General features: G+C 43.6%; 1 protein-coding gene across 2 annotated transcripts in view; it reads right to left on the bottom strand.

Annotated features, from left to right (window-relative positions):
- Positions 1-4,973: 4,973 nt before the first annotated feature.
- Positions 4,974-19,786, bottom strand: part of GGPS1 (geranylgeranyl diphosphate synthase 1) — a 194,752-nt gene continuing 179,939 nt past the window's right edge. For both annotated transcript variants that reach the window (XM_077486528.1, XM_077486529.1), the window contains one exon: positions 4,974-5,817. In XM_077486528.1, the coding sequence (XP_077342654.1) occupies positions 5,062-5,817 (756 nt within the window). In that variant the 3' untranslated portion in view covers positions 4,974-5,061. The remainder of the gene's footprint in view (positions 5,818-19,786) is intronic.

The following is a 19,786-nucleotide window of genomic DNA, read 5'->3' as shown; positions in this document are numbered from 1 at the left end:
AGACAAAATGGTCGGCCCTCGAGCATGTTCACTTCATCAAATCTGGCCCTCTTTGAAAAAAGTTTGGACACCCCTGATCTAGGGACATTTGCTTGGAGTACATATTCTTTGATTTTTTCCCTTCTGATAGTCTCTTCTTGTCCCATCTCTCTCCTCTTTACCGAATATAGTTGCTCATAGTGCTCCCTAAAAACTTCCGCTATATCCTTAGTATTATATAACGGCTCTCTGTTCTTATTTAATATTTTCTCAATATAGTTTATAGATCATTTTTTCCTCAATATCCTAGCTAAGATATTTTTATTCCCCCATTGATATCTCTTTTGCGATCCTATTATATGTCTTCCTCATTTCTTGTTCCATTAATTCCGTTAGCTCCTCTCTTTTGACAACTAAATTACGCTGTAGATCCCGGTCCTGTCCTCGTTCCTTCTCTTTTTTTATGGGTTTGTTCTAATCTATAGATTTCCTCCCTTAACCCTCTACTCGTTATTACTTTCTCGCTTTCTCTTTGCCCCTAAGGAGATATATATCCCTCTTATATAGGCCTTGTGGCCCTCCCATATGGTATTCTCCGCATTCTCGCCAGTTTAATTAGAGGCAAAGAGGAACTCCAACTCCTTTCGTATTATTTCCTCTCCTTCATCTAATAATTCCTTGTTGAGTTTCCAAGAGAATGGAGGTTTTTGCAACCCAGGGATTTTAATTTTCATACTCATTGGAGCATGATCTGAGAGAGTCCTAATTTCTATATTTGTAGATATCACATCATCTAGTACCCGATGTTCCACTAACCAATAATCAATCCTAGTGTATGTCCCATGCACAGGGGAATAGAATTAAAAGTCCCGTATCCTCGGGTGCTGTTCTCTCCACCCATCAATCAGCTGTAACTGGTAAAGCCGGTGCTTTATTACTCTCAACTGTGCGTTCCCTATCCCCTGTGCACAGGACATACTATCTAGTTCCGGGTTCATGCAGAAATTTAAATCTCCAGCTATAAGCACCATCCCACTCTTAAACGCTCATAGTTTTTCTAGTGTTTCTTTCAGAAAAATCGTTGGGCCTCTATTGGGACAGTATATAAATAAGTATATTTTACTCCCCATAATTTCCCCTATAAAAAGAGAAATCCTCCCTCCAAATACCCTGACCTATCTTCCAAGGTAAAGCGTACTTCCCGTCCTATACCAATAGCCACCCCCTTTGATTTACTTGACATTGAATCGCCATAAAACCACACCAGGTACCTTGAGGAATATATTCTAGCTTTGCTTTCATTGGATAAGAACACAACCCCTGCATCGTACTGTTCAACCCCTTTCAGGACTTTAAACCGTTTTGTTGATATGTTTAAGCCTCTAACATTATAAGTCAAACAGTTAACTATCGACATAATCTTTAGTCAATCCCATACTGAAAATCCCACTTATCGAGGTTCTAGGCTGCCAGTTCTTTTTTGCTTCCTCCAAGCACTTTATTTCACTGTAAGAGACTTGATCCTGTAGAAGGCATGCAGGGACTGGTTACTCCAGTGGAGGAGAGGAGAAGGGGGGGGGGGGGAAACTCAAGCCCCGGGTCCGGACAATCCTCCAGGCCACCAGGGAGACCACACAGGGCTTGCTCTCACCTCCACCTGGTCAGTCCCCAGCGTCTCCAGGTCTATCGATCACTGCTGGGACTGGTGCCTTGCAGTACAAAGGACTCATCAAGGAAGTAAACAAGAACATGGTCCATACAGTACAGGCAGCAGGCTGACATGCAGAAAGCAGGCAGACATATGGTCCATAAACAGTGCAGGGTTCAGGCAGCAGGGTGATCAGATCAGGTGGCAGGTTGGCTAGGGTCAGATGGCAGCAGGCTTAGGGGCTCAGTCAGCTAAGACCTGGACAGGAATAGAGGCTTCTTCCCACCCAAACTCCTACGGGCCAGCAGACCCTAATCCTAGATATAACAAAACCCAGAGATAAGAGATAATCGGCACATTAATTATCAGGGCAGCCCCCATGAGAGGGGCCCATCAGCTGCCAGTCTGTGCCCCATCAGTAATGCTTTTCAGTGCCCTTCAAATGCCAATCAGTAATGCCTGTCAGTGTCAACTATCAGTGCCCATCAGGTGGGAAGGCAGGGGGGAAGTGCCCAGTATTGAAAAGGTTAACCGGTTCCCGACCAGTGCATGCCGATGTACGTCGGCAGAATGGCACAGGCAGGCAAATGGGCGTACCTGTACGGTCCTTTAAATTTGCTGTGCTGCCGGTGGCGCGCTCGCGTGCTGGTCGGGACCCCCGTGAGTCCGGTCGCGGGTCCCGTGGACTCGATCGCCGCGGGTATACCCGCGATCGTCTCATGGGGCAGCTGAACGGAGAGATGCCGTTGTAAACAGCATCTCCCCATTCTGCCTAACAACTAGTGACGCTGATCTCTGCTCCATGTGATTGGAGCAGAGATCAGTGTTCACTAAAAAAGCCCAGCCCCCAACAGTTAGTAATACACCCCTAGGAACACTTAACCCCTACACTGCCACCCACTGGTTAACCCCTTAACTGCCAGTGTCATTTACACAGGAATCACTGCATTTGTATAGCAGTGATTGCTGTATAAAGGACAATGGTCCCAAAAATTTGTCAAAATGTCCGATGTGTCCGCCATAATGTCGCAGTTACAATAAAAATCGCTGATCGCTGCCATTACTAGTAAAAAAAATTAAGAAAAATGCCATAAAACTATCCCCTATTTTGTAAACGCTATAACTTTTGCGCAAACCAATCAATAATCGCTTATTGTGATTTTTTTTTTACCAAAAATATGTAGAAGTATACGTGTCGGCCTAAACTGAGGGAAAAAAATGTTTTTTTTATATATTTTTGGGGGATATTATAACAAAAAGTAAAAAATAATGTGTTTTTTTCAAAATTTTTGTTTATAGCGTAAAAAATTAAAAACACAGGGGTGATCAAGTACCACCAAAAGAAAGCTCTATTTGTGGGGAAAAAAAAGGACGTAAATTTTGTTTGGGAGCCACGTTGCATGACCACGCAATTTTCAGTTAAAGCGACGCAGTGCCGAATCGCAAAAAGTGGTCTGGTCTTTGGCCAGCAAGATGGTCCGGGGCTGAAGTGGTTAATGCCAAGCCCGTGAAGTGAACGTGAGATATGTCTACACAAATGTGTGTTAGGAGTTAACATTTCCTTCAACTTACTGCAAAAAAATTTGATTAGTGGCTGAATTTTGAATAGTTTATTGTAATCAGCATGATTACAAGGAGTGCACTGGGTATTATTGTTGAAGTGTAAAAACCTCATTATCTCGTAGCATGTTCCAGGTGCACTAGAAGAATAGACTGGCATGTGATGTATGGGTTGGGTAGACCAGTAGGCATGTACTTAATTAAAAAAAGTTTATATTTTTTATGCCAATCCCATGTTCAATGTAAGTGCAAAAAAACATGAAATTCCTCCACGGTGACAGGTTTCCACACAAATGGGTAGGCATAAGACCAATCAGGAGTGTTGTCAATATATTGGTAGGCATAAAGATTACAATGCGCCACAATGAAATTTAACAAATCAGAAAAAATGTAAAAAAAAAAAAAATCAACTGGGGTAACATTTTCCATTTCTGAGGGCCTGGGTGAGCTGTAAAAGGGGGTACTGCAAGTTCTTCCGAATAAGCGGACAGCCACGTGGGATATAAAAGTATGCCTGGGAGGCTAGTATGGGCCCAACCTTCTTGTTGTGGACAAGACACTGCGCTACCAGTACTTACCTACCAGGCCTAATATCGAGGAGTGCTGCAATGCTTGTACTCGCCACTGCCCCAGGATTTACAGTGCTACTAATGAATGCCTGCTGCTCCTCAGAGTTGGGCAGAACACCCCCGGTTCGGTTTGTGCTAGAACTCTTGAACATGACAAAAGGTCCGACCCGAACTGGTTCCAGTAAGTGGTGGAGAGGACCACAGTATTGCGGCAGGAGGACTCTCCTTGATAAAAGTGATGTTGTGGCGAATCCGCCACAGAGACCACTTTTATTTGAAAGAGGACCATCCACCCTTGAAGAGGATACTGGGGTTATGGCAGATATCTGCTGCCATAACAACGTATTCCACTTCAAACAGCCGGCGTACAATGATGGCGGGTGGTCCGCAATTAGTTAACTGTCCACATAGATTCCACTAACTTCCTGTTCAAATAGCAATTAAAAAAATTGTCACATAGGTTCCAAACTTTCCCTTCTCTACCAAAAATGGCTAAGAAAATGCTCACCTTCTAAAATATGATACTGGAAAAATCACTGTACAACTATTCCAATAAGGAAAGGTTATTAGATCTCTGGCATATCAGTTGAGGAAGGGGAAAAAATGTTGTGCTAGTATTTTATATGAAATGTTGAAGTGAATTGCCTTAGATACACACAGAGATTAAACAAATCTCTCTACATAAGTTTTACACGTATATCTGCGGTCTTTGGCTTTCTATACTCTTTAGAAAGTGCACATTGTGTTAGAAATCTTTCTTCCAGTTTCAGCAGTGGGTGTGGAGTCTAGGCATTCACTGTGTGACAGCTGTCTGGAGGAAAGGCACCCCCCCTCCACATAGGCAGAGAAACGAAGAAACAAGCATAGCTGTACTCTGAATATACAAGCTCTCTGCTTATTTATCTCTAAGCACCCTTCCCGACACAAATTTCCAGCTGCTTTTATCTTCTGTGTCAGAGAACCTGTCAGAAGTTATCACAGAAGAATGGAGCAGCAGAAAGACATGGGACTTAGAGCTTTGGAGAGCGATAAGTACACTACAGATAGATGTGCCCAGGTCAGATTTCATGAATGGGGTTTACAACCACTTTAATGAGTTTACAGGACTGCTTTTGTTTTGACTGATTTTACATTATAGGGCTGTTGTAATACACTTGTGTATAAAAGAAGAATAAAGTGCACAGAGTATAGAAAAATATAGAAAAAAAGAAAAATCATTCACATTTGTTGTTGGATTTAATATTTTAACAATAAACAAATCTTTGTAATAAGTTACACTTTTGTTACACTCAGCAATTGGTAAGGTTAAGGGTTTTTGTACGTTTGGCTCAGCTGTTCAATTATTGAAACCAACTCAGGATTTCCTCCTAGTAATTCAATTTGTCCACATGCCTCCTTTTCCAACTCTCTTAAAGTTTGTCTTGTGTATTCAAAGGAGCCTACTTTGTCTAGATAATGCACACAGTATTTCTTGATGTCTACGTTCTCTGTCCTCTGCCGCAGAATATTTTGTACCTGAGTACTTTCAGGCCTTGACCAAATTGCATGTATTGTAGGAAATGAAAACTTTCCCTCTGTCAAGTCTTCACAGAAGCTTTTGTTCTCACTATACTCTTTAGAATTTAAATTGGCATAATCATCTCTGATTTGAAAGAAAAGTCCAAGAGTGTTTAGCAGAGGTTTCAGATCTTTTTTAGAAGATGAAAACAGCTGCATTAGGCCTACAGCTAGTCCAAACAAACCTCCAGTTTTCTGCAAAACCATACTCTTATATTCAGTTTCAGTAGGACAAGTATAAGTATCTCTCCAGTGTATGTCTAATCCTTGTCCACGGTGCAGTTCAAGCAACTGCTGGGTGAAAACATTGACAGCATCTGGATGATTAAGAGTTAAAACTTTCTCCAATCCTAAAAAATAGACATAATTTGCAGAATTTATAACAGATGGAACCCCATAAATGCTATGGGCTACAGGAAAACCTCTGCGAAGTTTGGAATTGTCTTCAATGTCATCAATAAGTAGACTGGCATTGTGAAGCATTTCGGTCACTTCAATTATTACCTGTTATAATAGAAGAAAAAATATACAATTATACAGTATATGTATATATTATATATATACATACATACATACATACATACATATTACAAAAAGCTTCCTTTTTGTGATAAACTGTAATCCAGCCACACGTTATATGCTTCTCAAACTAGGTTTATTGCTTGATTTTCAGATGCAAGATAATATAGGCATGGCCAAAAATTGAGAATGATACAAATATTCATTTTTATAAAGTCTGCTGCTTCAGTGTTTTTAGATCTTTTTTTCAGATTTTACTATGGTATACTAAAGTATAATAACAAGCATTTTATAAGTGTCAAAGCCTTTTATTGACCATTACAAGTTTATGCAGAGAGAGTCAATATTTGCAGTGTTGACCATTCTTTTTCAAGAGTGCTACAATTCACCTTGGCATGCTGTCAATGAACTTCTGGGCCACATCCTTACTAATGGCAGCCATTCCTGCATAATCAATGCTTGGAGTTTGTCAGAATTTGTGGGTTTTTTGTTCACCCACCTTTTGAGGATTGACCTCAAATGGGATTAAAGTGTATTTTTTTCCTATAAAAATAACAAGCATGTTATACTTGCCTGCTCTGTTGCAGTAGTGCCTCTAAACTGCTCCTGGCCCCTCCCTCCTGTTCAGTGCAGCTTACTATGGGGGCACCCAAGCTGAGTCACAGTTGTGTGTCCATTCAGACACAAAGCCCTGACCTGGTCAGGCTCCCCCTCTCCCCTGATGGGCCAGCTGACTGATAGACAGCAGCGGGAGACAATGGCGCTGCTGCTGTGCCTCAGACAATCAGGTTGGCTGAGACATTCATGGACATCACTGGACAGAGAGGGACATCAGGTAAGTAATAGGGGGTGCTGGGGCAGCTGCTGCACACAGAAGGCTTTTTATCTTGCATAGAATGCAACTTGGACACGACTTGGGGAGACTTACAACACAACTTTAAGTCGCCCCAGGCCAGGCGACTTTGGCCGTGGCCAATCAGAGAATAATGAGCTCTCAAGGGGGAACTCCACGGCAAGTAATAAAAAAAAAAAAACGGCATGGGTTCCCCCTCCGGGAGCATACCAGGCCCTTAGTTCTGGTATGGATTTTAAGGGAAACCCCCCTACGCAGAAAAAAAACGGCGTGGGGGTCCCCCCAAAGTCCATACCAGACCCTTATCCGAGCATGCAGCCTGGCCAGTCAGGAAGGGGGTGGGGACGAGCGAGCGCCCCCCCTGGACCATACTAGGCCGCGTGCCCTCAACATGGGGGGTTGGTGCTTTGGGAAAGGGGGGGGGGGGAATTCAAGTCCCGGGGCATGCTGCGACTGTGACGTCATAAAGGGGCGGGGTCACCGTGTGACATAACCCGTTGACCACACCCCCTATACCTATATAAGTCGCCGCGCACGTCGCACAAACCAGTACAGCGGAAGACAGCGCCGTGTCAACATCGGAAGAAGAAAGAAGAGAGAAGAGGGAAGAAGGACAGAGGAGACCGGGCTCCTCCACTAGTAAAAGAGCTCCAAGAAGACAGCGGAGGAGCCCGGGAGAAGACGCCGGAGAGCGGGAGAAGAGGCCGGACACTAGGAGAAGAGGCCGAACAGAGCAGAGAAGTCGGAAGAAGACCCCCCGATGTCGGAAGAAGACCCCCGGAGCTGATTAATAAATTACTTTTAAAACTAGTGTTGTGTTTTTTATTGACGCTTTTTCCCCAGGTGAATGGTTAGGGGTACATAAGGTGGGGGGGCTGGGATATGGGGCCCCCTTCTTAAAGGGGGCTCACGGATTCCGATAAGCCCCCACCCGCAGACCCCGAAACCAATGACCAGCGTTGTCGGGAAGAGGCCTTTGTCCTCATCAACATGGGGACAAGGTGCTTTGGGGTGTGGGGGGGGTGCCGGAGGGCGCCCCCTTCCCCAAAGCACCAAACACCCCATGTTGAGGGCACGCGGCCTGGTACTGTCTGGGAGGGGGCACTCGCTCATTCCCACCCCCTTCCTGACCGGCCAGGCTGCATGCTCGGATAAGGGTCTGGTATGGACTTTGGGGGACCCCCATGCCGTTTTTTCAGCGTGGGGGGTTCCCCTTAAAACCCATACCAGACCTAAGGGCCTGGTATGCTCCCGAGGGGGGTGAACCCATGCCAGTTTTTGAGAGGCAACACTTTCGCCTCAATATAGATGGAGATCCGACTTGGAGGCGACTTCCATTGAAATCAATGGGTACCAGTCGCCCAGAAGTCGGATAGAAGTAGTACAGGAACCTTTTCTGAAGTTGGAGCGACTTCAGTAATGTGCATTAAGACGGCTCTCATTCACTTACATTGCTTTTTACATGTAGCGTGACTTGAGGCGACTAGGGGCGACCTGAAATCGGATCCCGAGTTGCCCCTGTGCGAACGGGCTCTAACTGTGGGCGCCCGGCTGTAGTTCACAGCCAGGCTCGCACTGTGCATGCACGAGCCGCGCTGCGAATGGCTGGGAAATCTTCTGGAACCTCTGACATGTCCCAAAAGATTGTAGAGAGGGAGGAGGGAGAGGATCTTCCTTCCGGGGCCGCAGAGCCAGTGGGAGCTGAGTGCCTGTAAAAACAGGGTACCTGCTCCTCCCCCCAAAAAAAAGGCATAAAATTATAGTGCAACAGAAACTCATAGTAAAATACTGTGCAAAAGAAGGGCAAGAAATACTTTTCAATTAAGGTGTAATGTAACATCAGATCGTATCAAAAAGTGCAGAAGTGAAAAATAGTATCCGTGCAAGCAATGCAAATATAAACAATGGTGTATACACAATCAGTGCAGAAGCCGCAATAAATTGCAAAGTGAATAATGTCACTATGACAAAAAAAATTATAATCAATATTATATATACAGTACACCAAGGAGGTGTACAGATAATGATACCATGCAAGAAAAAACACAAAACGTATGTGTTCTGTGAAACTAGCCTGTGCAAAGCAATGCAAATTTTTTTTAAAAATATGTAAATTTATATCACACAATAAATAATAGATTAGATCCATGAAAATCGATCACTATATAAACAAAATTGAGTGATTACAGATAAATTAGTCTATTTATTCAGAGTCCTCAATGTATGAATCGGCATATTCATACATTGAATATATTGCTATACTAGTATTATACTATATTATATTATTGTAGTATTATACTAGTAGGTACAAGTATTCAGCCATGCATACGGTGCAAATATTACAAAGTGCGGGTGCTTCACTGTGCAAATATTAAAATGTGCAACAGTTCCAAAAAGTGCAAACATCCAGGTGTTTCTCTGCTTTGTGCAAACACACACTAAGTAATAGCCCCTTACCGTGCGGAAACCGTGAGGTAACCGCATATACAGAAACACTGGGTGTATTAGCTTCTCCTCATATCCCTGGATCTGAGTGGATAGTTATCCCAATAACTATTATCTCTTTATATTTTTTGCTTTTCTTTGTCTCTCAGTGGGAGCAAGAGCAAATCAAAAGGGGGGGGAGGGGTTTAACATAGCGTAGTAATTTTAAGCAAACAGCATATTTATTAAAATGTTATACAGGGTACTCACATAAACAAATGCAAACAACATTTATCTCCTACGAGCAGTGAGCTCGTTTGCCTACATCAATATGAAGCGCCTTTGCCATCCCAAATTTTAAAATGACTACACTATGGTACTCCCCCTCTTGATTTGCTCTTGCTCCCACTGAGAGACAATGACGTAAGAAAAAAAGGAGAACCTATTGGGCTAACTATCCACTCAGATCCAGGGATATGGGGAGAAGAATTTAATACACCCAGTGTTTCTGTATAATAGATTTTTAAAACAGCTTACCTGTAAAAATCCTTTTCTTGGAGTACATCATAGGACACAGAGTCTCAAGTAATTACTTGGTGGGTTATAGGCCTACCTTCAGGTGTTGACACTGGTATAACCAATACAGGAAGTTGACTCCCCTATATAACCCCTCCTCCTTCCAGGAGCACTGTTTTTGTAGCCAAGCAATATAAGTAATATACTCTTACCCCATAAAACAGAGGGGCGGGAGCTCTGTGTCCTATGATGTACTTCAAGAAAAGGATTTTTACAGGTAAGCCGTTTTATAAATCCTATTTTCTTTATCGTACATCATAGGACACAGAGTCTCAAGTAATTACTTGGTGGGATGTCCCATAGCAATGCTACTTGAGGGGAGGGAGACACAACCCATAGGGTAACCTCCAGACCTTATACTGCTGCCTGCAGCACACCGCGCCCGAAGGCGATATCCTCATTCCATCTTACATGCACTTGATGACATTTTGCAAATGTATGTACTGAAGGCCAAGTCGCGGCCTTGCAGATTTGAGACCTGGAGGCCTGGTGATGCACTGCCCAAGAAGCACCAACCGCTCTAGTAGAGTGCGCCTTAACTTGAAAAGGGGGAATCTTTCCCTTTAAATCATAAGTTTGAATTATAACTTGGCAAATGCGCTTAGCGACAGTGGATTTTGATGCTGCCTGTCCCTTCTTAGGACTCTCTGGCAGAAGAAATAAGACATCAGTCTTACGAATCGGAGCAGTTTTCTTAAATACATTTTCCCTGCTCTCACTACATCAAGACAAATGTAGTGACCTTTCTTCCCTGGAACAAGGTCTTGGGAAAGAACCCTGGCAGGACAATATCTTCATTCAGATGAAAGCCTGAAACCACTTTTGGCAAAAAACCTGGACGAGGGCGTAACACCACTCTGTCCTCATGAATAATCAAATATGACTCCTTACAAGAAAGATAAGCAAATCCTGAAATCCTCCTTGCTGAGGATATAGCAAACGAAAATATCAGCTTTCTAGTCAGAAGGATTAAGGGAACATGCTGCAACGGTTCGAATGGCTGTTTTTGTAACACTGACAAAACTAAATTTAAGTCCCAAGGGCTTAAGAGTGATTTAACCGTTGGATTAATCCGCAGCACTGCTTGCATGAAACCCTGGACTGAAGAATGCATAGCAAGCAGTCTTTGAAATAATAAATTGATAAGGCTGAGACTTGGCCCTTAATAGTACTCAGGGCCAACTTCATCTCTACGCTTAATTGTAGAAAGGTAAGAGTTCTGCCTATGATATATCTCCGAGGGTACCAACCCTTGGACTCACACCAGGAAACATAAGCTTTCCAGGCTATAATATATAGCTCTAGAAGCTGGCTTCCTAGCATTAATCAAAGTAGAGATAACTGACCTGGAAAGCCCACGTTTATTCAGAATGTGGGTCTCAATAGCCAAGCCGTTAAGTTTAGCGTTCGTAAAGTAGGATGGAATATCAGCCCCTGAGACAGCAGGTCTGGCCTTAGTGGGAAGAGCCCTGGACTCTCCACTGCCATCCTTACGATCTCTGCGTATCATGACCTTCAGGGCCATGCTGGTGCTACCAGTATTACCGATTTTCTTTCCAGCTTGATCCAGCAAAAAACTTGAGGTAGCAACTGAATCAGGGAAAAGTGCATAGATCAGTAAAAACTGATTCCACGGGGTCGCCAATGCATCTGTTCCGTATGCGAGTGGGTCCCCTGTCCTGGATGCAAGGTTGACTAACTTAGTGTTGAATCTAGATGCTAGAAGGTCTACGTCTGGAGTCCCCCATCTTTGGCAAACAGCCTGAAACACCTTGGGGTGAAGAGACCATTCTCCTGGGAATAACTGCCGGTGACTTAGATAGTCCACCTGCCAATTCTCTACTCCTGGGAATGAAAACTGCCGATGGACAGAAGAGAATGTCCCATGCCTAAGTTAGAATCTGGTTCACCTCTCTCTGAGTTGAGAGACTCTTGGAGACCCCTTGTGATTGATGTATGCCACAGCCGTGGCATTGTCGGACTGGATCCTGGCAGGACAATTCTTTAACCTGGAGGTCCAGGTTTCTAGAGCCAGATACACTGCCGAAATCTCTAGGATGTCGATGGGCAAGGCTCCTACTCCCCAGCCTGAAAGGCTGGCATCTGTTGTTACTACCTTCCAGCATAATTGATCTGAAGGACTTTCCCTTCAGCAGGTTCCAAGATAGTAACCACCAACTGAGGCTTTGGGACACTCATGGGGACAGCCACACTGGCAAGTCCATAGCTTGAATTGTTTTGTTCCAAGCAGACAGAATACTTTCAGTTTCGAATGGAATTGAGCATAGGGAACTACTTTGAATGAAGCTACCATCTTCACTAACAACCTAATGCAAAGGCGAATTGAAGGATTTCGCTTCGACCTGTATGGAGCTGATCCTTGCGGGAGGCAAGAACACCCCTTTTCTGGGCTGTGTCTATGATCAGGCCCAGATACTCCAGCCTTCTTAGTGGCTTTAAGTCACTGACTGGTCTATTAACAATAGATCGTCTAAGTAAGCCAAGACAGTTATTCCCTGTGCCCTTAACCTGACTAGAGGTGAGGCTAATACCTTAGTGAATACCCGAGATGCTGTAGCAAGCCCGAAGGGCAAGGCTATTAACTGAAAATGCTTCTGCTCTACTTTGAACCGCAGAAACCTCTAAAGAGGAGGAAATATATGGACAAGCAGCTATGCATCTCTGATGTCGATGGATGCCAGAAGTTTTTCTCCTTGCAGGATGGAAACGACTGACTTGATTGACTCCATGCAAATTGAGTGGATTTTCAGGAACCGATTTAGATTACGTAGATCTAGACTTGGTCTGATATCCCCATTTGGCTTTGGCACCGTAATTAGGTTTGAGTAAAACCTCAAACCTTGCTCTTGTTTGGGAATCTGTCTGATCACCCCTTGAGCCAATAATCGGTCTAATGCTTGCAACAGGGATTGCCTTTTCCCTGGATCCTTGGGAATGTTTGATCTCAGAACACGAGATGGTGGAAACCCTCAAAGCTCTAGCTTGTATCCTAGAGACACTGTGGAGAGAGTCCATTTGTCCTGAATCTCCCTTTGCCAGACTTCTGAGCACATCAGAAGTCTTCCCCCCCCCACCTTGGTGAGGGGAGATGCCTATTCATAAGGAGGGCTTGTATTCTGCTTTGCATACTTGTAGCCCCAGGTCTTCCTTTATGCCTGGTCTGATGGCAGAGGCCAAACAGTTTAAATGAAAGACGCTTATATTTTCTTTTGACTGGCAAAAGAGTACTATTTCCGCTGGAAATTGTTTGAATTTATTTATCCAAACTATTGTCAAATAATCGTTCTCCCTTAAAGGGGAAACTAGTTAGAAGGTTCTTACAAGGCATCTCAGCTGACCAACCCTTTAACCAAAGGGTCCTTTGCATATGTACATGTACAAAACGCAAGGCGTGATGCGTGGTGAATAGAATCCTTCGTAGCGTCTCAGCAAAGCATAATGCTTTAGGTAGCTCGGCCAGTTCCTGTGCTTGTTGTGCAGGGAACTCATCTGTGAACTGGTCCTTTAAGGACTGACAGATGCCTAAAGCGGCAATTGCAGGCTGAGCAACAGTACCTGCTAAGAAAAAAAGGATTAACAGACTTCCAACTTCTTATCTGTTTGATCTTTAAGCATAAGCGCATTGTCCCTTGGGTAAGTTTTTTCACATTGGAAATCGCAGCGTCAACTGCTGGAACTTTCCATCTTTTAGTGAATCTTTCTTCCACAGGGTAGAGCTTTGCGAGTCTCTTTGGAAGGGAAAAAATGCTTATCCGGATGATCCCATTCGGTATAAATAAGCTTTTTTAGTAATGCGTGGATGGGAAACGTACGCAAAGGCTGTTAAGGCTTCAAAGAACCCAAGGAAGAGACCGGCCCTTCAGCTAACTCTGTTAGCCCCTGTACACACGGTCGGAGATTTCCACAACCAAAACCGTCGGATTTTGTCCGAAACTGTTGCATACACACGGTCGGACAAAGTTGGCGAAAAATCCGATCTTTCAGAACGTGATGACGTAATTTCGTTACGATGGCACTATATTCAGGCTAGTAGCCAATAGCTTTGATGTAGGAATTTGATTAAAGCTTGCGTGGCACTTGGCCCGATCAAAATTCTCTACACATGATCGGATTATGTCCGATCGGCCCAGTTGGTCGGGAAATATTTCCAACATGTTGGAAAATTGGGTCCGACTGAATCAGTCCGATGCATACCACACAAAGTCGGATTATCCGACGACACGGTCCGATAGGACACATTCCGACGGATTCTCCGACCGTGTGTACAAAGGCTTAGAGGTAGCATGCAAGTAGAGCAAACCATCTTTGCAAGCCTCTGTACTTCAGATTGTGAAGTAGGGGTCCTTGGGAATTTCAAGTATGGTTTCCTCCACAGAGAAATAATCGCATGTCTTTCCTCCCGATCATCTGAGGGCAATACCCCATCCTGTCCCCATAATTCTCGTGGACCCTCCACTGACTGTAAAGAATCTAAGACGCTTCCTATACACTGGATGGAGGATGCGATTAAAAGCCACTAATCTTCCTTCTAAGCCTTGCAAGGCAGAGGAAAATGCATCTTCAGTCACCTCTACAGGGGCTGAAGTGTGTGAAGTAGTTGCACCACCGCTGGCTTCCAATAACTCACCCTGGCTTGCGATGTCTGATCTCTCTGAAGAGGAAGACAGTATGGAGGCATAACTGGGATTCCCAGTGCCTGGGGGGGTGACACCTTAGGTACCTTTACGGTAGGTCTGGAAGACATCGTGCAAAGCACAGGCAGAGGTACACACAAAATAACAGTTCTTTTGCTACTAAGTAACAATCTGTCTGGAAATGCCTGTTTACACCCTTACGTGTCCAGCGCTCTGGGTTCTCTTAGTGTGGCAGACTGCCTCTCTTCAGTTAAAAAGTCTTTCTGAAATGTGTGTCTGTGATATAAAGCCTCAGGTGGAACCTGATTGGCATCCTCAGCGCTTCCCCTCAACTATGCGGCGAGTGCTGTGTGTGGACGTTCCATCCATACATGGCGCCACGTTACCATGCGGACATGCCCCTCTGCGTTCTCAGGCCCTGCTAGGGACCCGGATGGCCAACACAAAGTAAGGTGAACGTACTATACACCTCTACATGGGGGGGGGGGGGGGGGGGTTGGAGAAGGGAAGGGGGGAAGGAGAGGGGGTTCTGTCAGCAGATTTATAGTTATTTTTTTTTTAAACCACAGAAGCATAGGGCGTTTCCCAATGCTATTAGGTGGAAGTGCTGGGTTGTAATTAAACCATGCAGCTAAAGAAGCTGCGTCAACCAATCAGCCACCGCCCATATAGAAGTTTATACACATCTCTGTATTAGTAACTGCTGTATTTTTTACCAAATCCCACAAGATCTATAGTAAGAACCCCCTCTGCCACTGGGACCACACATGTTCTGAGACAGAGCTGCACTAAGACACATCATAGGTAGTGCAAGTTACTCCTTATTGAAGGAAAAAGCAAAGCTTCTTCCCTTACCTTGTCCTCGCTGCAGGATACTGCTGATTTAACAGACAGATCGAACTTTCACCCATCACGGCGGGCTTCGTTTAAACACGCTCAAAGACTGGGGCCCTTTTTAGAAAGGGGTCCCGCTCCTTTGGGCCTTGTATAGCACCCCTCAGGACAACTTTAGGAAATGTAGCAAGACCAAAAAGCGTCCTGGTTTCTAGGGTCCAGCTCTCAAAGAGAAGCATTACAGGTAAAACCTTGTTCTTGCATCGAGGTCCAGGTACCATCCTATGGCCTCAGTGGCGAGGATGGATCGGATTGTGGAGGTTTCTTTAAATCCAGCATGGATCCCTCCTGGAGCTCCTTTAGAGCACATCTTCGCTCGTGACCAACACCTTCGACACTGGCGAAAAAACTGTGTGCTCCTGGAAGGAGGAGGGGTTATATAGGGGAGTCAACTTCCTGTATTGGTTATACCAATGTCAACACCTGATGGTAGGCCTATAACCCACCAAGTAATTACTTGAGACTGTGTCCTATGAGGTATGATAAATAAATGCGGTTACCTCTTTACCGCAAGGTAAGGGGTCATTACTACTTAGTTTGTGTTCGCACAAAGCGGAGAAACACCTGGATGTTTGCACTTTTTGGAACAGTTGCACATTTTAATATTTGCACAGTGAAGCACCCGCACTTTGGAATATTAGTACATCTATATGCCGATTCATACATTGAGGACTCTGAATAAATAGACTAATTTATCTGTAATCACTCAATTTTGTTTCTATATTGATGGATTTGCATGGATCTAATCTATTATTTATTGTGTGATGTAAATTTACATATTTATTTTTACACATTTTATGCATTGCTTTGCACAGGCTAGTTTCACAGAACACATTAGTTTTGTGTTTTTTCTTGCATGGTATCACTATCTGTACATCTCCTTGGTGTAATGTATATATAATAATGATTATTATTATTTTTTTCGTCATAGTGACATTATTAACTTTGCACTTTATTGCGGATTTTGTACTGCTTGTGTATACACCATTGTTTATATTTGCAGACTTTGTGAAAATTAATTTGACATTCTCAAAACTTTTGGCCACGGCTGTACATCTTTTACACAACTTGTGAAGCTCAAATAATTTAAACCAAAATAAAATAAAGAAAAGACATTCTAGCAAAAAGGATGTAACATTTTTTTATTGCCATGCCACAAAGAAAAAAGTAATCTGTAAATTGTTAGTGCAAAATTATACTAACCACTTGCCGACCAGGCTTATACAACCCATTTTTTTTTTTTTTTTTTTTACAGTTTTTGCAAGTTTAAATCAGTATTTTCTGCTAGAAAATTACTTACTTTTTTTTTTTTTAGCAGAGATCCAAGGGGGAATAAAATGGCAATTGTTGTAATTTTTTGTCACGTCACAGCGGTTTTGCAAAAAATACACTTTGACCAGCAAAATGGTCCGGTCTGTATGTGGTTAAAGAGCAGACCACTTTTTGCGATTTGGCACTGGGTCGCTTTAACTGACAATTGCACGGTCGTGCGACGTGGCTCCCAAACAAAATTGACGTCCTTTTTTTTCCCACAAATAGAGTTTCTTTTGGTGGTATTTGATCACCCCTGCGGTTTTTATTTTTTGTGCTATAAACAAAAATAGAGCGACAATTTTGAAAAAAACGCATTATTTTTTACTTTTTGTTATAATAAATATCCCCCAAAAATATATATATAAAAAAAACATTTTTTTCCCTCAGTTTAGGCCGATACGTATTCTTCTACATATTTTTGGTAAAAGAAAATCGCAATAAGCGATTATTGATTGGTTTGCGCAAAAGTTAAAGCGTTTACAAAATAGGGATAGTTTTATGGCATTTTTATTAATAATTTTTTTTTTTTTTACTAGTAATGGCGGCGATCAGCGATTTTTATTGTGATTGCGACATTGCGGTGGACACATCGGACATTTTTGACACATTTTTGAGACCAGTCATTTATACAGTAATCACTGCTATAGTAATGCAGTGATTCCTGTGTAAATGACGCTGGCAGTGAAGGGGTTAACCAGTGGGTGGCAGTGTAGGGGTTAAGTGTTCCTAGGGGTGTGTTACTAACTGTGGGGGCTGGGCTTTCTTTTAGTGAACACTGATCTCTGCTCCAATCACATGGAGCAGAGATCAGCGTCACTAGTTGCTAGGCAGAATGGGGAAATGCTGTTTACACAGCATTTCCTCCATTCAGCCGCCCCGTGAGACGATCGCGGGTATGCCCGCTGCGATCGAGTCCGCGGGACCCGCGACCAGACTCACGGGGGTCCCGACCGGCGCGCTCGTGATGGCAGGGCAGCATTGAAGATTGGACGTACCCGTATGCCAATATGCCTGCCCGTGCCATTCTGCCGACGTACACCGGCGTGCGCCGGTCGGGTACCGGTTAACCACTACCCAACCAGCGCACGCCGATGTACGTTGGCAGAATGGCATGGGCAGGCATATTGGCATACAACCATGTCCAATCTTAAATGCCGCCCCTGCTCGCGTGCTGGTCGGGACCCCCGTGAGTCCGGTCGCAGGTCCTGCGGACCCGATCGCCGCGGGCATACCCACGATCGTCTCATGGGGCGGCTGAAATGGGAGATGCTGTTGTAAACAGCATCTCCCTGTTCTGCCTAGCAACAAGTGATGCTGATCTCTGCTCAATATGATTAGAGCAGAGATCAGTGTTCACTAAAAGAAAGCCCAGCCCCCAACAGTTAGTAACACACCCCTAGGAACACTTAACCCCTACACTGCCACCCACTGGTTAACCCCTTCACTGCCAGTGTCATTTATCACTGCATTTGTATTGTCATTATTAGTAAAAAAAAAAATTTATAAAAATGCCATAAAACTATCCCCTATTTTGTAAACTCTATAACTTTTGCGCAAACCAATCAATAATCGCTTATTGTGATTTTTTTTTACCAAAAATATGTAGAAGAATAGGTATCGGCCTAAACTGAGGGAAATTTTTTTTTTTATATATTTTTGGGGGATATTTATTATAACAAAAAGTAAAAAATAATGCGTTTTTTTTCAAAATTGTCGCTCTATTTTTGTTTATAGAGCAAAAAATAAAAACCGCAGGGGTGATCAAATACCACCAAAAGAAAGCTCTATTTGTGGGGAAAAAAAAGGACGTCAATTTTTGTTTAGGAGCCACGTCACATGACCGCGCAATTGTCAGTTAAAGCTATGCAGTGCCGAATCGCAAAAAGTGGTCTGGTCTTTGGCCAGCAAAATGGTCCGGGGCTGAAGTGGTTAAAAATCTCCAATCTATAAATGCCTTTACAGGATACCTGTTTAGAGTTACAGAGGAGGTCTAACTCTAGAACAGGTGTAGGCAACCTGGGGCCCTCCAGCTGTTGCAGAACTACAAGTCCCATCACGCCTCTGGGATTAATTATAACTGCTAGCCTTGCAATGTCTCATGGGAAATGTAGTTCCACGACTGCTGGAGGGCCTCAGGTTGCCTACCTCTGCTTTAGAATTGCTCTTGCTCTAACGATGGCAGGGAGACCTCACATATGTATTGCAACCAACAAGACATTAAGTCAGGTTTGTGAACATGGGGGATTTAACAGACCTGATCTAGCAGGATCTTGTACTTTTGTAAGGCAACAGCATTTTACTATTCTTTTTGACACTGGAACACTGGATGAAAATTCTGTAGCCCGGGATTTGGTTCTCCAATCCAATCTCTTGGTCTCCTAAAGGATAAGGTTCACCTTTTGCAACATGTGACATTCGTATTCCGGTTGAAGCATGCAACTGTTGCAGCAGCCCCCCCCGGTACCCCATTGTGACAGCGAGCAGGGGATCTTCTCCCCGCACCCACTGTCACAATTCTGAAAAAACATGGCCGCGTAGGGCGCAGAGTTCTGTGGATGGGAGAACTACAAATACTACTGAACTACCAGGGCGCTGTGGAGCACTCTAGGAAGTTCATTGATGCTTCCTGTCATTGTTGTAACTGCCTACCCATACGAGCAGACAGCTTACACTGACAGTCTGCAGGGACCCTGCATTGTACCTATCTGCTGAGCAATGCTTTGCAAACAATTATAAATACACATTTTTTTACCTGCCAAAAAGATGTGCATTTATTTTTATTTTTTTACAAAGGTGAACTTATCCTTTAATGCCAGCTGGTGCTTACAATATGGGACTCGCATGAGGTTTTCAGCCAGGCTGGACTACAAATACATCTGCCTTTGTTCATCTCCAATACTCAGGGAATGGAAGATTAGTGGTTCAACTCACAGAAAGTAACAAGGACACTGTATTTCTGGTAGGATCAGGTATATTGTTACTTTCAGACTTTCCTATGAGTCACTGATGTAATTTGTTGGATTACAATAAAAGTCATAGTAAAAACTGGTTTGTGCCATCATCAGTATTTCAATGTATATGTCAGTGGAAACAAGCAGAAGTAGCACCCAGGGAAGCTTTGGTAATTACAGTGGACCAACCTAGATAGATATCTTTGTAATTCAGTTGTACTGTTGTAGTGTGTATTACATAGTTAGTAAGGTTGAATAAAGACACCAGTGCATCCAGTTAAACCTGA

This window comes from Lithobates pipiens, unplaced genomic scaffold, assembly GCF_037356315.1.
Source record: "Lithobates pipiens isolate NorthernLeopardFrog02 unplaced genomic scaffold, aLitPip1_a1.2 Scaffold_18, whole genome shotgun sequence".
In the NCBI taxonomy this organism is placed as follows: domain Eukaryota; kingdom Metazoa; phylum Chordata; class Amphibia; order Anura; family Ranidae; genus Lithobates; species Lithobates pipiens.
This window is presented reverse-complemented; position numbering and strand designations above follow the sequence as displayed.